Source organism: Electrona antarctica (assembly GCF_951216825.1).
Source record: "Electrona antarctica genome assembly, chromosome: 16".
Classification (NCBI taxonomy): Eukaryota; Metazoa; Chordata; class Actinopteri; order Myctophiformes; family Myctophidae; genus Electrona; species Electrona antarctica.
In genome coordinates this window covers 930,681-953,598 of record NC_136797.1, presented here as the reverse complement: position 1 = coordinate 953,598, position 22,918 = coordinate 930,681, and the positions used below count along the sequence as shown (strand labels likewise).

The following is a 22,918-nucleotide window of genomic DNA, read 5'->3' as shown; positions in this document are numbered from 1 at the left end:
TCGGTCTCTATCCTGTTATCAGTCTGTGGTCAGAGTGAAGTTCGTCATTCTGAGGACGTGAAGGTAGCGCGCCGATGTTGCACACAGAACTGTGACCCATTGAAATGAGTTGCTGCTTCCCAGCATGCATTGCACTGACTGTTGCACTGTGTGAGGCAGTTTTGTGTGACCATGTTGCACAGAGAACTGTGACCCATTAAAGAGTGACGTGTAAGTGGCGTGGTGTTAGGCAGCTGACGTGAGGTAACTGAATTGGTTAGGCGACCAACTGTGGTGTAACGCGACGCACACCCGGATGTTCTCAGACAGACAAACAGCGGCAACGGCCATTACTTAGCTCTTTTACAGTAAGATTACTTGCGCGAGCAGAGGCTATCACTGGCCTATCACAGAGGCTGCCTAAGATTGATTAACGGGCAATTATGGGCACTAGATTTGCCCGTAAACCTCAAGTTTAGCAGCATATACAGTTAATATACAGTAATATAGATGGTACAATTCGGGAGTTTACCGAAGTTTGTTGGTACATTTACCGGGTGTTTCCTGGAATATACTCAACCGTATTCCATGCTTTTTGCGCATTCTGGTCCCATTGGCCAATCAGGGATTGTGTAGTATTTTTGGTGGCGTCGCTCGGCCAATCAGAGCCCAAGTTGGCAGATTGCTGCGTATGTTGGTGGCCGACATGGTGTTAATGTTAATGTTACCCTCCAGTCCTACCTCTACACTCTAAGACTAAATGGTGTTAATGTTACCCTCCAGTCCTACCTCTACACTCTAAGACTAAATGGTGTTAATGTTACCCTCCAGTCCTACACTCTAAGACTAAATGGTGTTAATGTTACCCTCCAGTCCTACGCTCTAAGACTAAATGGTGTTAATGTTACCCTCCAGTCCTACCTCTACACTCTAAGACTAAATGGTGTTAATGTTACCCTCCAGTCCTACACTCTAAGACTAAATGGTGTTAATGTTACCCTCCAGTCCTACGCTCTAAGACTAAATGGTGTTAATGTTACCCTCCAGTCCTACGCTCTAAGACTAAATGGTGTTAATGTTACCCTCCAGTCCTACCTCTACACTCTAAGACTAAATGGTGTTAATGTTACCCTCCAGTCCTACGCTCTAAGACTAAATGGTGTTAATGTTACCCTCCAGGCTGCTGCTGCCCTTCATGCAGTCCTACGCTCGCTCCGGAGGGTTCTCCATCGCGGGGAAGATCAAGACGGCGCTGATCGAGAACGCCATCTACTACGGAACCTACCTGCTGATCTTCGGCTCGCTGCTCATCTACGTGGCCGTGCACCCCGAGTGGCAGCTGTCATGGTCAGTATAACCACCCTGTTTACAGTGGTCCTTCGAGCCGGAACCTGCTGCCTGTATGGCAACACCCTGTATGTTGGTCCTTCAAGCCGAAGGAGCCTGACGATATGTATGAGGTGATGGTCAGTATGAGTTTCGATGGTCTCATCGTCTCATTTCTCTAAACGATATGATCCTCGCTTACAAAAAGTTTGTAAGCCAAATCGGCTTTCAATCTGAGAGTCACTGAGTTATATATGGCTGTCGCTCTGAGCCACCACTCCATGGTGCTGTTGGTGGTCAAAGAGTTAAACACAGTGGTTGGGTTATCCTCGGGTATTAGGCATCACAGCAGCTAACACCTGTCCTGGGGTCTGTTCTCAACACCTGGGGTCTGTTGTTCCAGGTATGAGCCCAGACAGTAACACCTGTCCTGGGGTCTGTTCCAGGTATGAGCCCAGACAGTAACACCTGTCTTGGGGTCTGTTCCAGGTATGAGCCCAGACAGTAACACCTGTCCTGTGGTCTGTTGTTCCAGGTATGAGCCCAGACAGTAACACCTGTCTTGGGGTCTGTTCCAGGTATGAGCCCAGACAGTAACACCTGTCCTGGGGTCTGTTGTTCCAGGTATGAGCCCAGACAGTAACACCTGTCCTGGGGTCTGTTCCAGGTATGAGCCCAGACAGTAACACCTGTCCTGGGGTCTGTTCCAGGTATGAGCCCAGACAGTAACACCTGTCCTGGGGTCTGTTCCAGGTATGAGCCCAGACAGTAACACCTGTCCTGGGGTCTGTTCCAGGTATGAGCCCAGACAGTAACACCTGTCCTGGGGTCTGTTCCAGGTATGAGCCCAGACAGTAACACCTGTCCTGGGGTCTGTTCCAGGTATGAGCCCAGACAGTAACACCTATCCTGGGGTCTGTTCCAGGTATGAGCCCAGACAGTAACACCTGTCCTGGGGTCTGTTGTTCCAGGTATGAGCCCAGACAGTAACACCTGTCCTGGGGTCTGTCCCAGGTATGAGCCCAGACAGTAACACCTGTCCTGGGGTCTGTCCCAGGTATGAGCCCAGACAGTAACACCTGTCCTGGGGTCTGTTGTTCCAGGTATGAGCTCCAGACGGTGGGTATAACAGCGGCCAACACGTGGGGTCTGTTCCTGCTGGTGCTGCTGTTGGGCTACGGCCTGGTGGAGATCCCGCGCTCCTACTGGGACTCGTCTCGCCGGGGCCACCTGCTGGTCAAGACCTACTTCAAGGCTGCCAAGCTGATGACGGAGAAGGCCGACGCCCAGGAGACCCTGGAGGACGTGATGGAGGTAAAGCTGTGGGTCGGGACCCCGTCTGTGGGTCACGCACACACACGCACCCACACACATGGGGGTAAACCTCTGGGGCACGCACGCACGCACGCACGCACGCACGCACGCACGCACGCACGCACGCACGCACGCACGCCTAACTCCAGGACTGTGTTCTGTTCCAGGAAGTGAGAAAGATCAGTGAGTCCATCAAGTATAACCACCCTCTGAGGAAGTACATCGACACCATTCTGAAGAAGGTCACTTTTTATTTATTATTTTACAAATTTTAATTTAAAATGTTTTGCTGCCTTTGACGGAGTATTCCGTCAATTAAAATCCAACCGTTGTCTGCCTCTGACGGAATACTCCATCAATTAATGTACTTTAATTTCCTTCAATATGAAACAGTTTGGCTGAAAATCTATCTATTCTAATGGCATTTCCATCTCTGGGACCCCAATTTATATTCCATTTGGTTCCATTTGTACACTCTCAGAGTTACAGACCATTTGGTTCCAAACTATCATTTAGCTGGGGACCCCCTGGAACTCCCTCAAGGACCCCTGGGGGTCCCAGGACCCCAAGTTTGGGAACCACTGCAATAGGGAGATGGTATTGACGGTGTTCTGCTGCCCCCTAGTGTCCGCTGGACTACCAGGAGAAGATGGGCCGAAACATGGACGACTACGAAGACTTTGACGACAAACACAACACCTACCCTAGTGAGAAGAGTCTGGTGAAACTACATAAACAGGTAATTAAACTAAAGTGCATAGTGGTCCTTCGAGCCGGAACCTGCTGGCTGGTTCAGCAGATACCCACCATAGTGAGAAGAGTCTGGTGAAATTGCACAGGTAATTAACACTCTAATCGCCCAGAGTCATTTGGAACCATTAAATCAGAGCACCCAGCGATTTGCAGCTTCAGAGCCCATTTCAAGGTGGCACAGACGCCATCTTGTTTATGCTTTGTTTACTTCTAACGCGACTCGCGACGGGACCGCGATGGGCCGTCAAAAACATAACCTTTGGTTAGAATTGGAATCATTGATTTAGTTATTGGCGTTTTTAGATTTTTAATCCCATCCATTAAACACATTGACTGCTCAAGATGCACCATTATTACCATTTGAGAAGAACCTGGGCAAGCCGAGGCTGATAATAGTTTAATTAATACAACATTAATAATAACTAGATCACACTGTTCCTGAAGAAAGACAATCATCACAAATCCTGTGCGTGCGTGTGTGTGTGTGTGTGTGTGTGTGTGTGCAGGTGATCTACGCGGTGCAGAGACACAACAGGACCAGGGTCCAGTGGCAGATCCTCCTACAGCAGGCCATCCACCTGGAGGACGTGGCCAAGAACGAGAGCAGCTCCTCCCACGTGTTCGTCCACAGCTTCCCCGAGACGGAGCCTGCTGGCTGGTTCAGCAGATACCTCTATACACCAACTGTAGGTGAGTGCATAGTGGTCCTTCGAGCCGGAACCTTACACCTACCATAGGTCAGTATACACCTCTATACACCTACTGTAGGTGAGTGCATAGTGGTCCTTCGAGCCGGAACCTGCTACCATAGGTCAGTATATACCTCTATACACCTACTGTAGGTGAGTCAATGGAAATGCTGTGTGTGGGTTTCAGAATGGTACTGCAGTGCCTTTTGCTAAAAGATTATATGTCTGGGTGTCAGAATGGTACTGCAGTGCCTTGCTAAAAGGTTCTATGTATGGGTGTCAGAGTGGTACTGCAGTGCCTTGCTAAGGGTTCTATGTCTCCTGTGTGTTTCAGAATGGTACTGCAGTGCCTTGCTAAAAGGTTCTATGTCTGGGTGTCAGAGTGGTACTGTCAGTGCCTTGCTAAGGGTTCTATGTCTCTTGTGGGTTTCAGAGTGGTACTGCAGTGCCTTGCTAAAAGGTTCTATGTCTGGGTGTCAGAATGGTACTGCAGTGCCTTGCTAAGGGTTCTATGTCTCCTGTGGGTTTCAGAATGGTACTGCAGTGCCTTGCTAAAAGGTTCTATGTCTGGGTTTCAGAATGGTACTGCAGTGCCTTGCTAAAAGGTTCTATGTCTGGGTGTCAGAATGGTACTGCAGTGCCTTGCTAAGGGTTCTATGTCTGGGTGTCAGAATGGTACTGCAGTGCCTTGCTAAAAGGTTCTATGTCTGGGTGTCAGAATGGTACTGCAGTGCCTTGCTAAAAGGTTATATGTCTGGGTGTCAGAATGGTACTGCAGTGCCTTGCTAAGGGTTCTATGTCTCTGTGGGTTTCAGAATGGTACTGGCAGTGCCTGCTGAAGCAGTGGTTCCACAGGGCTCTGTCCGCGGTGCTCACCCTGTTCTCCGTGGCCGTGGTGTGGTCAGAGTGCACCTTCTTCAGCACGCGGCCCGTCCTGTCGCTGTTCGCCGTCTTCATCCAGCTGGCCGAGAGGGACTACAACTATCTGTACATCGAGGTGAGAAAACTACAACTATGGCCTCCGAGAGGGACTACAACTATCTGTACATCGAGGTGAGAAAACTACAACTATGGCCTCCGAGAGGGACTACAACTATCTATACATCGAGGTAAGAAAACTACAACTATGGCCGCCGAGAGGGACTACAACTATCTATACATCGAGGTAAGAAAACTACAACTGGCCTGAGCCATGGCTCAGTGGTCCAGGCACCTTGGCTGGCTATCCAGTCTGGCAGTGTGCCGCGGGTTCGACTCCCGATCCCGACGGCCTTTACTGCATGTCTTCCCCCCCATCTCTCTCCCCATTTCCTGTCAGCCTACTGTCTGTCCCTCCATAAAAAAAGAAAATAAAGGCAAAAAAAAAAGAAGAAAACTACAACTATGGCCGCCGAGAGGGACTACAACTATGTACATCAAGGTAAGAAAACTACAACTATGGCCTCCGAGAGGGACTACAACTATCTGTACATCGAGGTAAGAAAACTACAACTATGGCCTCCGAGAGGGACTACAATTATCTGTACATCGAGGTAAGAAAACTACAACTATGGGCGGGAACCCCTTTTGGTGTTTTAAGCATTATGTTATACTTTAGCTGTTGATAAATATCACATCTACAAGCTCTTAGCGCGGCACTCGCTTGTAGATCTGCTATTTTCTGAAAAATTATGAAAATGTGGCACAAATCTATGAACTACATATTTTCAGATGGGGGTCAGTGGCCAAATACATGTCATTTCTGGGGGTCCTTGACATGAAAATGTTTGCGAACCACTGATATAGAAACACGAGGTTTTAACCCTGTGAGAACCACTGATATAGAAACATTAGGTTTTAACCCTGTGAGAACCACTGATATAGAAACATAGGGTTTAACCCTGTGAGAACCACTGATATAGAAACATGGGTTTAACCCTGTGAGAACCACTGATATAGAAACATGGGTTTAACCCTGTGAGAACCACTGATATAGAAACATGAGGTTTAACCCTGTGAGAACCACTGATATAGAAACATGGGTTTAACCCTGTGAGAATCACTGATATAGAAACATGAGGTTTAACCCTGTGAGAACCACTGATATAGAAACATGGGTTTAACCCTGTGAGAACCACTGATATAGAAACATGAGGTTTTAACCCTGTGAGAACCACTGATATAGAAACATGGGTTTAACCCTGTGAGAACCACTGATATAGAAACATGAGGTTTTTTCAGAAAACTGTCATGATACAGAAGACATTTTGTAGAATCGGCCTCAGGTCTAAATCGGCCAACAATAATTCAACGATCGAGAGCGTTTAAATGAAACCAAATGGACCCGTAGTGGTCCATTTGGTTTCATTTAAACACTCTCGAGAGCGTTGGAACCCCCTCAGGGACCACCGGTTGAAAACCATTGCATCAGGACGCTGCCCAAAGCGACTTCAGCCTGTGATACCTGCTGCTCTCTGTGTGGACACCACAACACCAGAGTACAACTAACCCTGTGATACCGCTGCTCTCCACCAGAGGGAGTACAACTAACCCTGTGATACCTGCTGCTCTCCACCAGAGGGAGTACAACTAACCCTGTGATACCTGCTGCTCTCCGTGTGGACACCACAACACCAGAGTACAACTAACCATGTACAACCCAGATTCGGCACAACCAAGGGACTAAATTAATTTCGCTCCTATGCCACCAAAATGTGGAACGCCCTACCAACAGTCATTAAGACATGCAAATCCCTTGACTCCTTCAAATCCGCTCTCAAAGGGCCCCCGTAAAATCTGAATCCCCCCACCACCCCCCTTTTTCCCCTCACTGTATATGTTTCTTTTCCCTTTTTACCTCCTTTATGATGAATTCCTGTTCTGTTCTTTGACTATATAGAAGTGTCTATTTGTACGTCTCTAAATGTTTTGATGAATTGAACAAGGTGGACCCTCTTGTAAACAATAATCTTGTAAACAATAATCAATCAATCAATCAATCCACCAGATGGCGTGCTTCGTCACCATCTTCTTCCTGTGCACCTGCGTGTATTCCACGGTGTTCCGCATCCGAGTGTTTAATTACTACTACCTGGCAACGCACCACCAGACCGACGCCTACAGCCTGCAGTTCAGCGGCATGTGAGTACACAGACGGACAGACATAGGGACGTACAGACAGACAGACAGACGGACGTACATAGGGACGTACAGACAGACAGACGGACGGACATAGGGACGTACAGACAGACAGACAGACGGACGGACATAGGGACGTACAGACAGACAGACAGACGGACGGACATAGGGACGTACGAACAGACAGACAGACAGACAGACGGACAGACGGACGGATATAATAATAATAATAATAATAATAATAAAACTTTATTTGTATAGCACCTTTCATGACATGAAATGCAGCTCAAAGTGCTTTACACAAAAAAGAAAAGAAAAGCAGGGCATAAACAATACAGTGAGGACATGAATAACATTGTTTTTAAAAGACAGATAAATCAATTAAAAGCAAGGGTGTAAAAGTGGGTCTTGAGCTGAGCTTTAAAAATGTCTACAGAGGCTGCCTGTCGAAGGTACAGTGGGAGTTTGTTCCACGCCGTCGGCCCGTAGAAGCAAAAAGCTGCTTCCCCGTATTTTTTAGTTGCCATTTTTTTAGGCAAAGCGAGCAGGCCAGCAGTGGAAGACCTTAGGGGGCGGTTTGGGACATATTTCGGCAGGCAGTCATGTAGGTAGGAAGGTGCGAGACCATTGAGAGCTTTATAAACAAGTAAAAGAATTTTAAAATCAATCCTAAAAACAACCGGAAGCCAGTGCAATGAGGCCAAGACTGGAGTAATATGTTCTCTCATCTTAGTTCTAGTTAAGACTCTGGCTGCTGCATTTTGGACAAGTTGTAATCTGTCAGTTGATTTCTTAGGCAATCCAGAAAAAAGTGCATTGCAGTAATCAAGCCGAGAAAAAACAAAGGCGTGGATTAGCGTTTTTGCATCGTCCAGTGACAAATAGGCTCTGATTCGTGCAATATTTCTAAGATGAAAAAAGGCAATCTTGGTAACATGATTAATGTGTGAATTAAAATTCAGTTCAGAATCAATAGTGATCCCCAAGTTCTTTACTGTACTGTTACTTTCTACAGTCAGGTTGCCAAGTCTGCTTTTTATCGATTCTTTCTGCTCACTAGAACCGATTATGAGAACTTCTGTCTTATCCTCATTTAGCTTGAGAAAGTTCTCACTCATCCAGCATTTAATGCTAGACAGACAGGTCAACAGCGGGTCTAAGGCACAGAGATCATCTGGATCTACAGAAAGATATAGTTGGGTATCATCAGCATAGAAATGAAAATTGACTCCGTGATTGGTAATGAGTTCTCCCAATGGCAGTATGTACAGGGAGAATAACAGAGGACCAAGAATTGAGCCCTGTGGAATACCAGAACTGATGTTGTGTTTGTCTGAGTCAAACTCAGCTAGATTGACAAAATAGCTTCTGTTTGTTAGGTAGGAGGAAAACCAGGACAGGGCCGTGCCAGACAGGCCTACCCAGTGCTCCAGACGCTGTATTAAAATTGAATGGTCAATCGTGTCAAATGCAGCCGTTAGATCTAGAAGTAAAAGAACGGAAACATGTTTCTTGTCAGCAGACACCCTAAGATCATTCATTACTTTTACAAGTGCTGTTTCTGTGCTGTGGCCTTTCCTAAAGCCAGATTGGAATTTGTTATGCACATTGTTGTTCTGTAGAAACACATCCAATTGATGAAAGATGCATTTTTCTAAAACCTTGCCCAGAAAGGGCAGATTAGAAATGGGTCGGTAGTTACCCATCACAGAGGGATCAAGATTGTGTTTCTTGAGTAAGGGCCTAACTACAGCCGTCTTCAGTGAGTCTGGAAAGACGCCTGATTGTAGAGAGCTGTTTACAATTTTTAGGATATCTCCAATCACACTGTCTAAAACCTCTTTGAGAAAGGTGGTGGGAATTGTGTCCAATGAACAGGAGGATGATGTCATCTGAGATATGGTTTTTCGGAGTTCGTCTTCATCAATTGTACAGAAAGACAATAGGCTCCCCCTGGAGAGATCAACCCTGGCACCATTAGCTGCTGTTAGAGGGCTTGAGCTAGCAGCAGCACCATTCATAATATCAGCTCTAATGTTACAAATTTTGTTATCAAAAAAGCATGCAAACTCATTACACTTAGCTTTAGAGGCCGGGAACGACTGCTTGTAGGACTGGGGGGGGTTTAAAAGTCGTTCAATGGTAGAGAATAAGACTCTGGCATTTTTCTTGTTCTCATTAATAATGCCAGAGAAATAAGCCTGCCTTGCCAGACGCAGGGCTTTGTTATATGTGACTGTTGACTTTTTAAGAATCTCTAGGTGGATGGTGAGTTTGTTTTTTCTCCAAGCTCGCTCAGCTCTACGACAATCTTGCTTCAGTGAACGTGTATGCTCATTTATCCAGGGTGTTACTCTGGTGTTCTGTTTCTTTTTAGTTTTCATAGGAGCCACTATGTCAAGAGCTGACTCTAGTTTAAGATTAAACATTTGGACCATATCATTCACTGGGGGAGTATCGGATAGGGGGGGGCCCAGATGACGAGAGAACTCGTTGGCTGCAGATGAGCTAAAAAAACGCTTTTTTATAGTATATTCAGTGATGTTTTTCTCTAGATCAGAGACAGTCATATTAAAACACAGCAAATAGTGGTCTGATAGCTCAGGCATTTCAATAGTCCTTTCAACAGTGATGTTGAAAGGACTAGGGACGTACGTATATAGGGACGTACGGACAGACAGACAGACAGACAGACAGACAGACAGACAGACAGACAGACAGACAGACAGACAGACAGACAGACAGACAGACAGACAGACAGACGTTTACTGAGACACCACACTGTCTCTCTGCATTCTTTTTTTTTTTAATATTTTTTTATCCCATGATTTTGTAACCCATTTTTCACCCCTGTGTCAATTATCTAATGTGATCCTGGGCTCTACACACCCTCCGCCAACCTAGTCCCCATATATGGGGGACATGGGGAGAGCAACGGACTTGAACTCATACTTCCTTCATGCCTGAGTGTCCAAGTTGCTCCTTTACACCTGACAGGGGGGAGTTTCCCTGGTTGGACGTAGCACCTGGAAGGAACACGTTATTCCAACCAGTTCTTTTCTATCTGCATTCTATGATCCTATAGTTTACTGAGACGCTACACTGTCTCTCTGCATTCTATGATCCTATAGTTTACTGTCTCTCTGCATTCTATGATCCTATAGTTTACTGAGACGCTACACTGTCTCTCTGCATTCTATGATCCTATAGTTTACTGAGACGCTACACTGTCTCTCTGCATTCTATGATCCTATAGTTTACTGAGACGCTACACTGTCTCACTGCATTCTATGATCCTATAGTTTACTGTCTCTCTGCATTCTATGATCCTATAGTTTACTGAGACGCTACACTGTCTCACTGCATTCTATGATCCTATAGTTTACTGTCTCTCTGCATTCTATGATCCTATAGTTTACTGAGACGCTACACTGTCTCTGCATTCTATGATCCTATAGTTTACTGAGACGCTGCACTGTCTCTCTGCATTCTATGATCCTATAGTTTACTGAGACGCTACACTGTCTCTCTGTATTCTATGATCCTATAGTTTACTGTCTCTCTGCATTCTATGATCCTATAGTTTACTGAGACGCTACACTGTCTCTGCATTCTATGATCCTATAGTTTACTGTCTCTCTGCATTCTACGATCCTATAGTTTACTTTCTCTGCATTCTATGATCCTATAGTTTACTGTCTCTCTGCATTCTATGTAGTTTACTGTCTCTCTGCATTCTATGATCCTATAGTTTACTGTCTCTGCATTCTATGATCCTATAGTTTACTGAGACGCTACACTGTCTCTCTGCATTCTATGATCCTATAGTTTACTGTCTCTCTGCATTCTATGATCCTATAGTTTACTGAGACGCTACACTGTCTCTCTGCATTCTATGATCCTATAGTTTACTGAGACGCTACACTGTCTCTCTGCATTCTATGATCCTATAGTTTACTGAGACGCTACACTGTCTCTCTGCATTCTATGATCCTATAGTTTACTGAGTCTCTGCATTCTATGATCCTATAGTTTACTGTCTCTCTGCATTCTATGATCCTATAGTTAACTCTGTATTATTATTACTAGACCATTATTATTACTAGACCTGTATGTGCCCGTCGCAGTCGGCCACCGGCCTACTTGGGAACGATACAACTAACGAACCTAATGATATACGTTGTCATAGCACCCGTTTTAACTGTCAGCCGGTGTCCCACATGGAGATCTGTGTATGTTCCTGTGTGTGAAGACTGCAAACTGAAAAGTGTACTTGGCAATCAATTGGGCCCACTGGCAGAGCCTGATTGGTTGAGCCTCAATTGGCTGAGGCAGAGGCTGGAAATTGCACAGGTGAAAGGATTAGGCCCACTGCCAGAGCCTGACCAGGTGAAAGGAGTTGGCCTCATTAGGCCCACTGGCAGAGCCTGACCAGGTGAAAGGAGTTGGCCTCATTAGGCCCACTGGCAGAGCCTGACCAGGTGAAAGGAGTTGGCCTCATTAGGCCCACTGGCAGAGCCTGACCCAGGTGAAAGGAGTTGGCCTCATTAGGCCCACTGGCAGAGCCTGACCAGGTGAAAGGAGTTGGCCTCATTAGGCCCACTGGCAGAGCCTGGCCCAGGTGAAAGGAGTTGGCCTCATTAGGCCCACTGGCAGAGCCTGACCAGGTGAAAGGAGTTTGCCTCATTAGGCCCACTGGCAGAGCCTGGCCAGAGCCTTTTGTGGTGGTTCTGGAGAACCGTGGGTCCGACCGACTCGACACCTGGCACTGCACTCCCTGCGGGGGTGTGGAACGTGTGTGTCGAATATGAAGTCGGTGGGGCGAACGGTTCTCAAGTTACGTGCATTACAACCGTACACACACGTTGTACACACGTGTACACACGTACAGAGACGTGGGCGCATTTATAGTAGGATGGTTACTGTTAGTGTCTCTGGATAAAGTGTGATGTAAACGGTGGTGTTTGTCTCCCCCTGCAGGCTGTTCTGTCGTCTGACTCCTCCTCTGTGCCTGAACTTCCTGGGTCTGATCCACATGGACTCTGCCATCTCTCACCAAGACAAGATGCAAACCGCGTACACGTCTGTACGTACCACACGCACGCACGCACGCACGCACGCACGCACGCACACACACACACACACACACACACACACACACATCTTTGTCTCAGGACTACAGACATACAGAAGTACAGTCACCAGGACAGGATGCAGATCGTGCGTTCAGATCGAGCTCCATAGATTAGGAGAGAGGAGAGCTCCCTAGATTAGGAGATACCAGTTGAGAGAGGAGAGCTCCCTAGATTAGGAGATACCAGTTGAGAGAGGAGAGCTCCCTAGATTAGGAGATACCAGTTGAGAGAGGAGAGCTCCCTAGATTAGGAGATACCAGTTGAGAGAGGAGAGCTCCCTAGATTAGGATATACCAGTTTTACTCTGTAAAAGAGAGGAGAGCTCCCTAGATTAGGAGATACCAGTTTTACTCTGTAAGAGAGAGGAGAGCTCCATAGATTAGGATATACCAGTTTTACTCTGTAAAAGAGAGGAGAGCTCCCTAGATTAGGAGATACCAGTTTTACTCTGTAAGAGAGAGGAGAGCTCCCTAGATTAGGAGATACCAGTTTTACTCTGTAAGAGAGAGGAGAGCTCCCTAGATTAGGAGATACCAGTTTTACTCTGTAAGAGAGAGGAGAGCTCCCTAGATTAGGAGATACCAGTTGAGAGAGGAGAGCTCCCTAGATTAGGAGATACCAGTTGAGAGAGGAGAGCTCCCTAGATTAGGAGATACCAGTTGAGAGAGGAGAGCTCCCTAGATTAGGAGATACCAGTTGAGAGAGGAGAGCTCCCTAGATTAGGAGATACCAGTTGAGAGAGGAGAGCTCCCAGAGAGAGGAGAGCTCCCTAGATTAGGAGATACCAGTTGAGAGAGGAGAGCTCCCAGAGAGAGGAGAGCTCCCTAGATTAGGAGATACCAGTTGAGAGAGGAGAGCTCCCTAGATTAGGAGATACCAGTTGCGCGCAGTGCTGAAATGAACTAGGCCTTCAACCCCCCTCCCACACACACACACTGGCAACTACATAACAACAACCTGTCATACGTTCTTATACAACACTGAACCACACTCAGCCAGGCTCTGTCACACATCCCAGCCATGCTGCACACACACACACACACACACACACACACACACACACACACACACACACACACACACACACACACACACACACACACACACTCAAGTGGCTCCGCAGCGCACAGCCAGCCACTTGAGACTCGGCCACACATCACTGTCAGCACGAACAACAACCACAAGTCCACAACCATAGCCTATAAAACGATCAATCATCATTAAGCTGCGTCGCATCACGATCACATGTATATAAATATTATATAAAGATCCTTACCATGGCTGCCTGCATCATACCATGGTCGACCCTGCAAGCTTTTCTTAAAAAGTCCTTCCTTCTCGAAAAAGGCTTTGATTGTAAATCCACCACTAAATCTGTTAATATCCTCCTTCAGCCGTTTTCCGCGTTTGTTTGTTTGCGAGTTAAATCCATGTTAAATAATTTAGCTCCTTAGTCAACCCATAGATGGGAACTCAACCCATAGATGGGAACTCAACCCATATATGGGAACTCAACCCATAGATGGGAACTCAACCCATAGATGGGAACTCAACCCATAGATGGGAACTCAACCCATAGATGGGAACTCAACCCATAGATGGGAACTCGCGCAGAAACTTTTATACACCAGTTCTCTTTTGGTCATTGGACAAAATGTTTCCCCAGCGATGGGATACAGGCAAGACGCTAACGTCAACAAAGGCCAGCTAGAGTACCCTGGCAGGGCAAACTCGAAATCTGATTGGCTAAGGAACCTGTCAATCTCTATATCGCTCCCATTCAATTCAACAGCAAGGGGATTCAGTGGAGATTCTGAAGGCCTCGCAGTAGAGAATTTTACACAGGAAAGGAAATAATCTCATTGGACGGCCCACCACTGGGAGATACGAGTTATTCTGACGGCCCACTACTGGGACATACGAGTTATTCTGACGGCCCACCACTGGGACATACGAGTTATTCTGACGGCCCACCACTGGGACATACGAGTTATTCTGACGGCCCACCACTGGGACATACGAGTTATTCTGACGGCCCACCACTGGGACATACGAGTTATTCTGACGGCCCACCACTGGGACATACGAGTTATTCTGACGGCCCACCACTGGGACATACGAGTTATTCTGACGGCCCACCACTGGGACATACGAGTTATTCTGACGGCCCACCACTGGGACATACGAGTTATTCTGACGGCCCACCACTGGGACATACGAGTTATTCTGACGGCCCACCACTGGGACATACGAGTTATTCTGACGGCCCACCACTGGGACATACGAGTTATTCTGACGGCCCACCACTGGGACATACGAGGCATTCTGACGGCCCACCACTGGGACATACGAGTTATTCTGACGGCCCACCACTGGGACATACGAGTTATTCTGACGGCCCACCACTGGGACATACGAGTTATTCTGACGGCCCACCACTGGGACATACGAGTTATTCTGACGGCCCACCACTGGGACATACGAGTTATTCTGACGGCCCACCACTGGGACATACGAGTTATTCTGACGGCCCACCACTGGGACATACGAGTTATTCTGACGGCCCACCACTGGGACATACGAGTTATTCTGACGGCCCACCACTGGGACATACGAGTTATTCTGACGGCCCACCACTGGGACATACGAGGCATTCTTTGTGAGCCGTAAACAGGGAAGTGAACGGCAGCGCGCATGCGCCAACAGCAAGGAGTACGGTGCAGAAGGAGAGGCCAACTGAAAAAAAATTAGGAAAAAAAAATCGGAATATTTTTTCTCTCGTTTGATATCAATGAGAATGCGCTAGGACGTGTACAAACGTCTCCCTAGATTAGGAGGTACGAGGACATTCTTCCTAGGACGTGTACAAACGTCTCCCTAGATTAGGAGGTACGAGGACATTCTTCCTAGGACGTGTACAAACGTCTCCCTAGATTAGGAGATGCGAGGACATTCTTCCTAGGGCGTGTACACACGACTCCCTAGATTAGGAGGTACGAGGACATTATTTCTAGGACGTGTACAAACGTCTCCCTAGATTAGGAGGTACGAGGCATTATTTTTAGGACGTGTACACACGACTCCCTAGATTAGGAGGTACGAGGACATTCTTCCTAGGACGTGTACACACGACTCCCTAGATTAGGAGGTACGAGGACATTCTTCCTAGGACGTGTACACACGACTCCCTAGATTAGGAGGTACGAGGACATTCTTCCTAGGACGTGTACACACGACTCCCTAGATTAGGAGGTACGAGGACATTCTTCCTAGGACGTGTACACACGACTCCCTAGATTAGGAGGTACGAGGACATTCTTCCTAGGACGTGTACACACGACTCCCTAGATTAGGAGGTACGAGGACATTCTTCCTAGGACGTGTTCACACGACTCCCTAGATTAGGAGGTACGAGGACATTCTTCCTAGGGCGTGTACACACGACTCCCTAGATTAGGAGGTACGAGGACATTCTTCCTAGGACGTGTACACACGACTCCCTAGATTAGGAGGTACGAGGACATTATTTCTAGGACGTGTACACACGACTCCCTAGATTAGGAGGTACGAGGACATTATTTTTAGGACGTGTACACACGACTCCCTAGATTAGGAGGTACGAGGACATTCTTCCTAGGACGTGTACACACGACTCCCTAGATTAGGAGGTACGAGGACATTCTTCCTAGGACGTGTACACACGACTCCCTAGATTAGGAGGTACGAGGACATTCTTCCTAGGACGTGTACACACGACTCCCTAGATTAGGAGGTACGAGGACATTCTTCCTAGGACGTGTACACACGACTCCCTAGATTAGGAGGTACGAGGACATTCTTCCTAGGACGTGTACACACGACTCCCTAGATTAGGAGGTACGAGGACATTCTTCCTAGGACGTGTTCACACGACTCCCTAGATTAGGAGGTACGAGGACATTCTTCCTAGGGCGTGTACACACGACTCCCTAGATTAGGAGGTACGAGGACATTCTTCCTAGGACGTGTACACACGACTCCCTAGATTAGGAGGTACGAGGACATTATTTCTAGGACGTGTACACACGACTCCCTAGATTAGGAGGTACGAGGACATTATTTCTAGGACGTATACACACGACTCCCTAGATTAGGAGGTACGAGGACATTCTTCCTAGGACGTATACACACGACTCCCTAGATTAGGAGATGCGAGGACATTCTTCCTAGGGCGTGTACACACGACTCCCTAGATTAGGAGGTACGAGGACATTCTTCCTAGGGCGTGTACACACGACTCCCTAGATTAGGAGGTACGAGGCATTATTTCTACACACGTCGTATGAATCCGTCGGTTGGATTCCCTATGACGTTCCTAGACGTCGTACGGATGGAATGTGTTAATAAACATGTGGCGTGTTGTGTTTCAGATCATGGGTTCTCTGCGTGTTCTTGTAACATGTGTTTAACCCATTCTGGGCGGGAACCCCTTTTGGTGTTTCTAGCATTATGTTAAGCCTTAGCTATTGAAAAATAGCAGATCTACAAGTTCATAGCGCGGCACCGAGTGCCGCGCTATGAACTTGTAGGTCTGCTATTTTAGAAAAATCGTGAAAATATGCCTAAAATCTTTGAATATATATTCTTTCAGAGTTCCAGTTTTAAACTCAAATCTTTGCTTCTGGGGCGGGGGGGGGGGGGGGGGGTCCCTGGAACAACATATGTTCAGATGGGGGGCGGGGCGGGGGGGGGGGGGGGGTCGACGGCCGATTACAGATCATTTTTGGGGGTCCTTGACGTGAAATATTGAGAACCACTGATTTTGAAACATGAGGTTTTTCAGAAAAAAATAATTTCTTAAAAGACATTTTTTTTAAATTTCGACGTCAGACCTAAATGTGTTAACATGTTTCAGATCATGGTTCTCTGTGTTAACATGTTTCAGATCATGGTTCTCTGTGTTAACATGTTTCAGATCATGGTTCTCTGTGTTAACATGTTTCAGATCATGGTTCTCTGTGTTAACATGTTTCAGATCATGGTTCTCTGTGTGTTAACATGTTTCAGATCATGGTTCTCTGTGTTAACATGTTTCAGATCATGGTTCTCTGTGTGTTAACATGTTTCAGATCATGGTTCTCTGTGTGTTAACATGTTTCAGATCATGGTTCTCTGTGTTAACATGTTTCAGATCATGGTTCTCTGTGTTAACATGTTTCAGATCATGGTTATCTGTGTGTTAACATGTTTCAGATCATGGTTCTCTGTGTGTTAACATGTTTCAGATCATGGTTCTCTGTGTGTTAACATGTTTCAGATCATGGTTCTCTGTGTTAACATGTTTCAGATCATGGTTCTCTGTGTTAACATGTTTCAGATCATGGTTCTCTGTGTGTTAACATGTTTCAGATCATGGTTCTCTGTGTTAACATGTTTCAGATCATGGGTTCTCTGTGTTAACATGTTTCAGATCATGGGTTCTCTGTGTTAACATGTTTCAGATCATGGGTTCTCTGTGTGTTAACATGTTTCAGATCATGGTTCTCTGTGTTAACATGTTTCAGATCATGGTTCTCTGTGTGTTAACATGTTTCAGATCATGGGTTCTCTGTGTTAACATGTTTCAGATCATGGTTCTCTGTGTGTTAACATGTTTCAGATCATGGGTTCTCTGTGTTAACATGTTTCAGATCATGGTTCTCTGTGTGTTAACATGTTTCAGATCATGGTTCTCTGTGTTAACATGTTTCAGATCATGGTTCTCTGTGTGTTAACATGTTTCAGATCATGGGTTCTCTGTGTTAACATGTTTCAGATCATGGTTCTCTGTGTGTTAACATGTTTCAGATCATGGGTTCTCTGTGTTAACATGTTTGAGATCATGGTTCTCTGTGTGTTAACATGTTTCAGATCATGGGTTCTCTGCGTGTTCTCTCCTTCATCGCTAACGGATTCTACATCTACTATCCGATGCTCATCCTCATCCTCTGCATCGCCACATACTTCAGGTCAGTACCATCTTAGCCTGGAACCCACCCATCCCTGTGGACTCCCCCAGAGTCAGGGTCCAAGTAGCCTGGAACCCACCCATCCCTGTGGACTCCCCCAGAGTCAGGGTCCAAGTAGCCTGGAACCCACCCATCCCTGTGGACTCCCCCAGAGTCAGGGTCCAAGTAGCCTGGAACCCACCCATCCCTGTGGACTCCCCCAGAGTCAGGGTCCAAGTAGCCTGGAACCCACCCATCCCTGTGGACTCCCCCACAGTCAGGGTCCAAGTAGCCTGGGGTCCACCCATGGACCCTACGCCTACAGGTAGCCTGGGGTCCACCCATGGACCCTAACCCTACAGGTAGCCTGGGGTCCACCCATGGACCCTAACCCTACAGGTAGCCTGGGGTCCACCCATGGACCCTAACCCTACAGGTAGCCTGGGGTCCACCCATGGACCCTAACCCTACAGGTAGCCTGGGGTCCACCTATGGACCCTAAGCATACAGGTAGCCTGGGGTCCACCTATGGACCCTAAGCCTACAGGTAGCCTGGGGTCCACCTATGGACCCTAAGCCTACAGGTAGCCTGGGTCCACCCATGGACCCTAACCCTACAGGTAGCCTGGGGTCCACCTATGGACCCTAAGCCTACAGGTAGCCTGGGGTCCACCTATGGACCCTAAGCCTACAGGTAGCCTGGGTCCACCTATGGACCCTAAGCCTACAGGTAGCCTGGGGTCCACCTATGGACCCTAAGCCTACAGGTAGCCTGGGGTCCACCCATGGACCCTAAGCCTACAGGTAGCCGGGGTCCACCCATGGACCCTAAGCCTACAGGTAGCCTGGGGTCCACCCATGGACCCTAACCCTACAGGTAGCCTGGGGTCCACCTATGGACCCTAAGCCTACAGGTAGCCTGGGGTCCACCCATGGACCCTAAGCCTACAGGTAGCCTGGGTCCACCCATGGACCCTAAGCCTACAGGTAGCCTGGGGTCCACCCATGGACCCTAAGCCTACAGGTAGCCTGGGGTCCACCCATGGACCCTAAGCCTACAGGTAGCCTGGGGTCCACCCATGGACCCTAAGCCTACAGGTAGCCTGGGGTCCACCCATGGACCCTAACCCTACATGTAGCCTGGGGTCCACACATGGACCCTAAGCCTACAGGTAGCCTGGGGTCCACCCATGGACCCTAAGCCTACAGGTAGCCTGGGGTCCTCTAATGGACCCTAACCCTACAGGTAGCCTGGGGTCCACCCATGGACCCTAAGTCTACAGGTAGCCTGGGGTCCACCCATGGACCCTAAGTCTACAGGTAGCCTGGGGTCCACCCATGGACCCTAAGCCTACAGGTAGCCTGGGGTCCACCCATGGACCCTAAGCCTACAGGTAGCCTGGGGTCCACCCATGGACCCTAAGCCTACAGGTAGTCTGGGGTCCACCCATGGACCCTAAGCCTACAGGTAGCCTGGGGTCCACCCATGGACCCTAAGCCTACAGGTAGCCTGGGGTCCACCCATGGACCCTAAGCCTACAGGTAGCCTGGGGTCCACACATGGACCCTAAGCCTACAGGTAGCCTGGGGTCCACCCATGGACCCTAAGCCTACAGGTAGCCTGGGGTCCACCCATGGACCCTAAGCCTACAGGTAGCCTGGGGTCCACCCATGGACCCTAAGCCTACAGGTAGCCTGGGGTCCACCTACTGTATGGACCCTAAACCTACAGGTAGCCTGGGGTCCACCCATGGACCCTAACCCTACAGGTAGCCTGGGGTCCACCTATGGACCCTAACCCTACAGGTAGCCTGGGGTCCACCTATGGACCCTAAGCCTACAGGTAGCCTGGGGTCCACCCATGGACCCTAAGCCTACAGGTAGCCTGGGGTCCACCCATGGACCCTAAGCCTACAGGTAGCCTGGGGTCCACCCATGGACCCTAAGCCTACAGGTAGCCTGGGGTCCACCTATGATTTCAGCTCCCGGCAGGAACCGCCGGGAGAATCTCTAGGCGCAGCTGCGCGACATGAGACTAATTCATTAGAGCGACAGAGAGAGAGAGGAGTGTGTGCGTGTGTGCGTCAATTTAACAAATGTGCAGACGATCAGAAATCAGCAGAGAGTGATCGACGTTTGCGCTACTCTATGCCGTATTGAAGTGGACTAGTCGGTCCAAGACTTTTTTTTTCTCCCTGGAAATAAAAACGTCTGGGTTTCTGAGGCTAGTACCATCTAACTGACTAACTGTTAGTTAACTAACAGTTAGTTAACTAACAGTTAGTTAGTTAGTTAGTTAACTAACAGTTAGTAACAGTGTTCAGTAACACAGGTCAACTGTATGGTTTAACCCATTCTGGGCGGGAATAGCAGATCTACAAGCTCATAGCGCACCAGACCTACTCCAAGACGCACCAGACCTATTCCAAGACGCACCAGACCTACTCCAAGACGCACCAGACCTATTCCAAGACGCACCAGACCTATTCCAAGACGCACCAGACCTACTCCAAGACGCACCAGACCTATTCCAAGACCCACCAGACCTATTCCAAGACGCACCAGACCTATTCCAAGACGCACCAGACCTATTCCAAGACGCACCAGACCTATTCCAAGACGCACCAGACCTACTCCAAGACGCACCAGACCTATTCCAAGACGCACCAGACCTATTCCAAGACGCACCAGACCTATTCCAAGACGCACCAGACCTATTCCAAGACGCACCAGACCTATTCCAAGACGCACCAGACCTACTCCAAGACGCACCAGACCTATTCCAAGACGCACCAGACCTACTCCAAGACGCACCAGACCTATTCCAAGACGCACCAGACCTATTCCAAGACCCACCAGACCTATTCCAAGACGCACCAGACCTATTCCAAGACCCACCAGACCTATTCCAAGACGCACCAGACCTATTCCAAGACGCACCAGACCTATTCCAAGACCCACCAGACCTATTCCAAGACGCACCAGACCTATTCCAAGACCCACCAGACCTATTCCAAGACGCACCAGACCTATTCCAAGACGCACCAGACCTATTCCAAGACGCACCAGACCTACTCCAAGACGCACCAGACCTACTCCAAGACGCACCAGACCTATTCCAAGACGCACCAGACCTACTCCAAGACGCACCAGACCTATTCCAAGACGCACCAGACCTATTCCAAGACCCACCAGACCTATTCCAAGACGCACCAGACCTATTCCAAGACCCACCAGACCTATTCCAAGACGCACCAGACCTATTCCAAGACGCACCAGACCTATTCCAAGACGCACCAGACCTATTCCAAGACGCACCAGACCTATTCCAAGACGCACCAGACCTATTCCAAGACCCACCAGACCTATTCCAAGACCCACCAGACCTATTCCAAGACGCACCAGACCTATTCCAAGACCCACCAGACCTATTATTTAAAGTCTACTTTTGTGTTTGTGTGTCTAAAACTCTCACAGACTATAAACAATACAGGCTGAGGCTGTCAGCTGTTCTGGTCGTGTGCACACATGTAGGCGCGGGAGTGAACGTGCGTGCGCGCGCCATGCCGTGGTACTGAAAAGAAAAGCACCATTACACCACTGTTTGTAGGACGAGTATACCCGTCAAGTATACCCGTCAATAGGATCCAATGTGTTAATGAAGTGTTGTTCCACAGCTTGGGGCGGCGGTGGCTCAGGGGTAGAGTGCCTGGATGGTAACCGTAAGGTTGCCAGTTCGAACCCGGGCTCCCGCAGAGTTACTGTCGAAGTGTCCTTGAGCAAGACACTGAACCCCTAATTGCTCCCGATGTGCTAGTTGGTGCCTTGCATGGTTTCCGCTGCCATCGGTGTATGTATGTGTGTGTGAATGGGTGAATGTAATGCACAATCTCTGTAAAGTGCCTTGGATAAAGGCGCTATATAAATGCACCATTTACCATTAACACCCCGAGCGGCAAGGACGGAGTTCTCCATTCTATCAACTAGTAACGCCCAATCAGGACGGAGTTCTCCGTTCTATCAACTAGTAACGCCCAATCAGGACGGAGTTCTCTGTTCTATCAACTAGTAACGCCCAATCAGGACGGAGTTCTCTGTTCTATCAATTAGTAACGCCCAGCACTCAGGACGGAAATCGATCAAGACTCGCGTTCTGAACCTCCTGGGTTTAAATGTGTTGTTAATAATGTTTCACTAGATGGCGCTAAAGGAGTTATTAATGTTCCACAGCCTGGGGACTCGCGTTCTGAACCTCCTGGGGTTCCAGCAGTTCATGGGAGACAATGAGATGACCTCTGACCTCATCGACGAGGGAAAGGAGCTCATCAGGAGAGGTTGGTCTAATAATAATAATAATAACTAGAAAAGTCGCAATTTTGAAAAATTGCTAAATATAGTTGCCGCAGTCGCTTACATAGGCCCCCCCCACTAATATTGTCAGCCAATTGCAATGTCACATTTTGTTATGGACAATGCGTTCTGTAAACTTCACTGTAAAGTCCATACATTACATTACATTACATTACATTACAGTCATTTAGCAGACGCTTTTATCCAAAGCGACTTACAATAAGTGTATTCAACATAGGTAGGGAACAAAAACTACTAATCACCAGAAGTCTTTAGTGCATTTTCTGCA

General features: G+C 47.9%; 1 protein-coding gene across 2 annotated transcripts in view; it reads left to right on the top strand.

The window, feature by feature from the left end:
• Positions 1 to 22,918, top strand: part of lmbrd2b (LMBR1 domain containing 2b) — a 57,087-nt gene that overhangs the window by 13,472 nt on the left and 20,697 nt on the right. For both annotated transcript variants that reach the window (XM_079523724.1, XM_079523723.1), the window contains exons 5-14: positions 1,159 to 1,326; positions 2,409 to 2,619; positions 2,787 to 2,861; positions 3,245 to 3,358; positions 3,879 to 4,062; positions 4,877 to 5,058; positions 7,048 to 7,181; positions 12,159 to 12,264; positions 18,203 to 18,300; positions 22,510 to 22,613. In XM_079523724.1, coding sequence (XP_079379850.1) covers positions 1,159 to 1,326; positions 2,409 to 2,619; positions 2,787 to 2,861; positions 3,245 to 3,358; positions 3,879 to 4,062; positions 4,877 to 5,058; positions 7,048 to 7,181; positions 12,159 to 12,264; positions 18,203 to 18,300; positions 22,510 to 22,613 — 1,376 coding nt within the window. The remainder of the gene's footprint in view (positions 1 to 1,158; positions 1,327 to 2,408; positions 2,620 to 2,786; positions 2,862 to 3,244; positions 3,359 to 3,878; positions 4,063 to 4,876; positions 5,059 to 7,047; positions 7,182 to 12,158; positions 12,265 to 18,202; positions 18,301 to 22,509; positions 22,614 to 22,918) is intronic.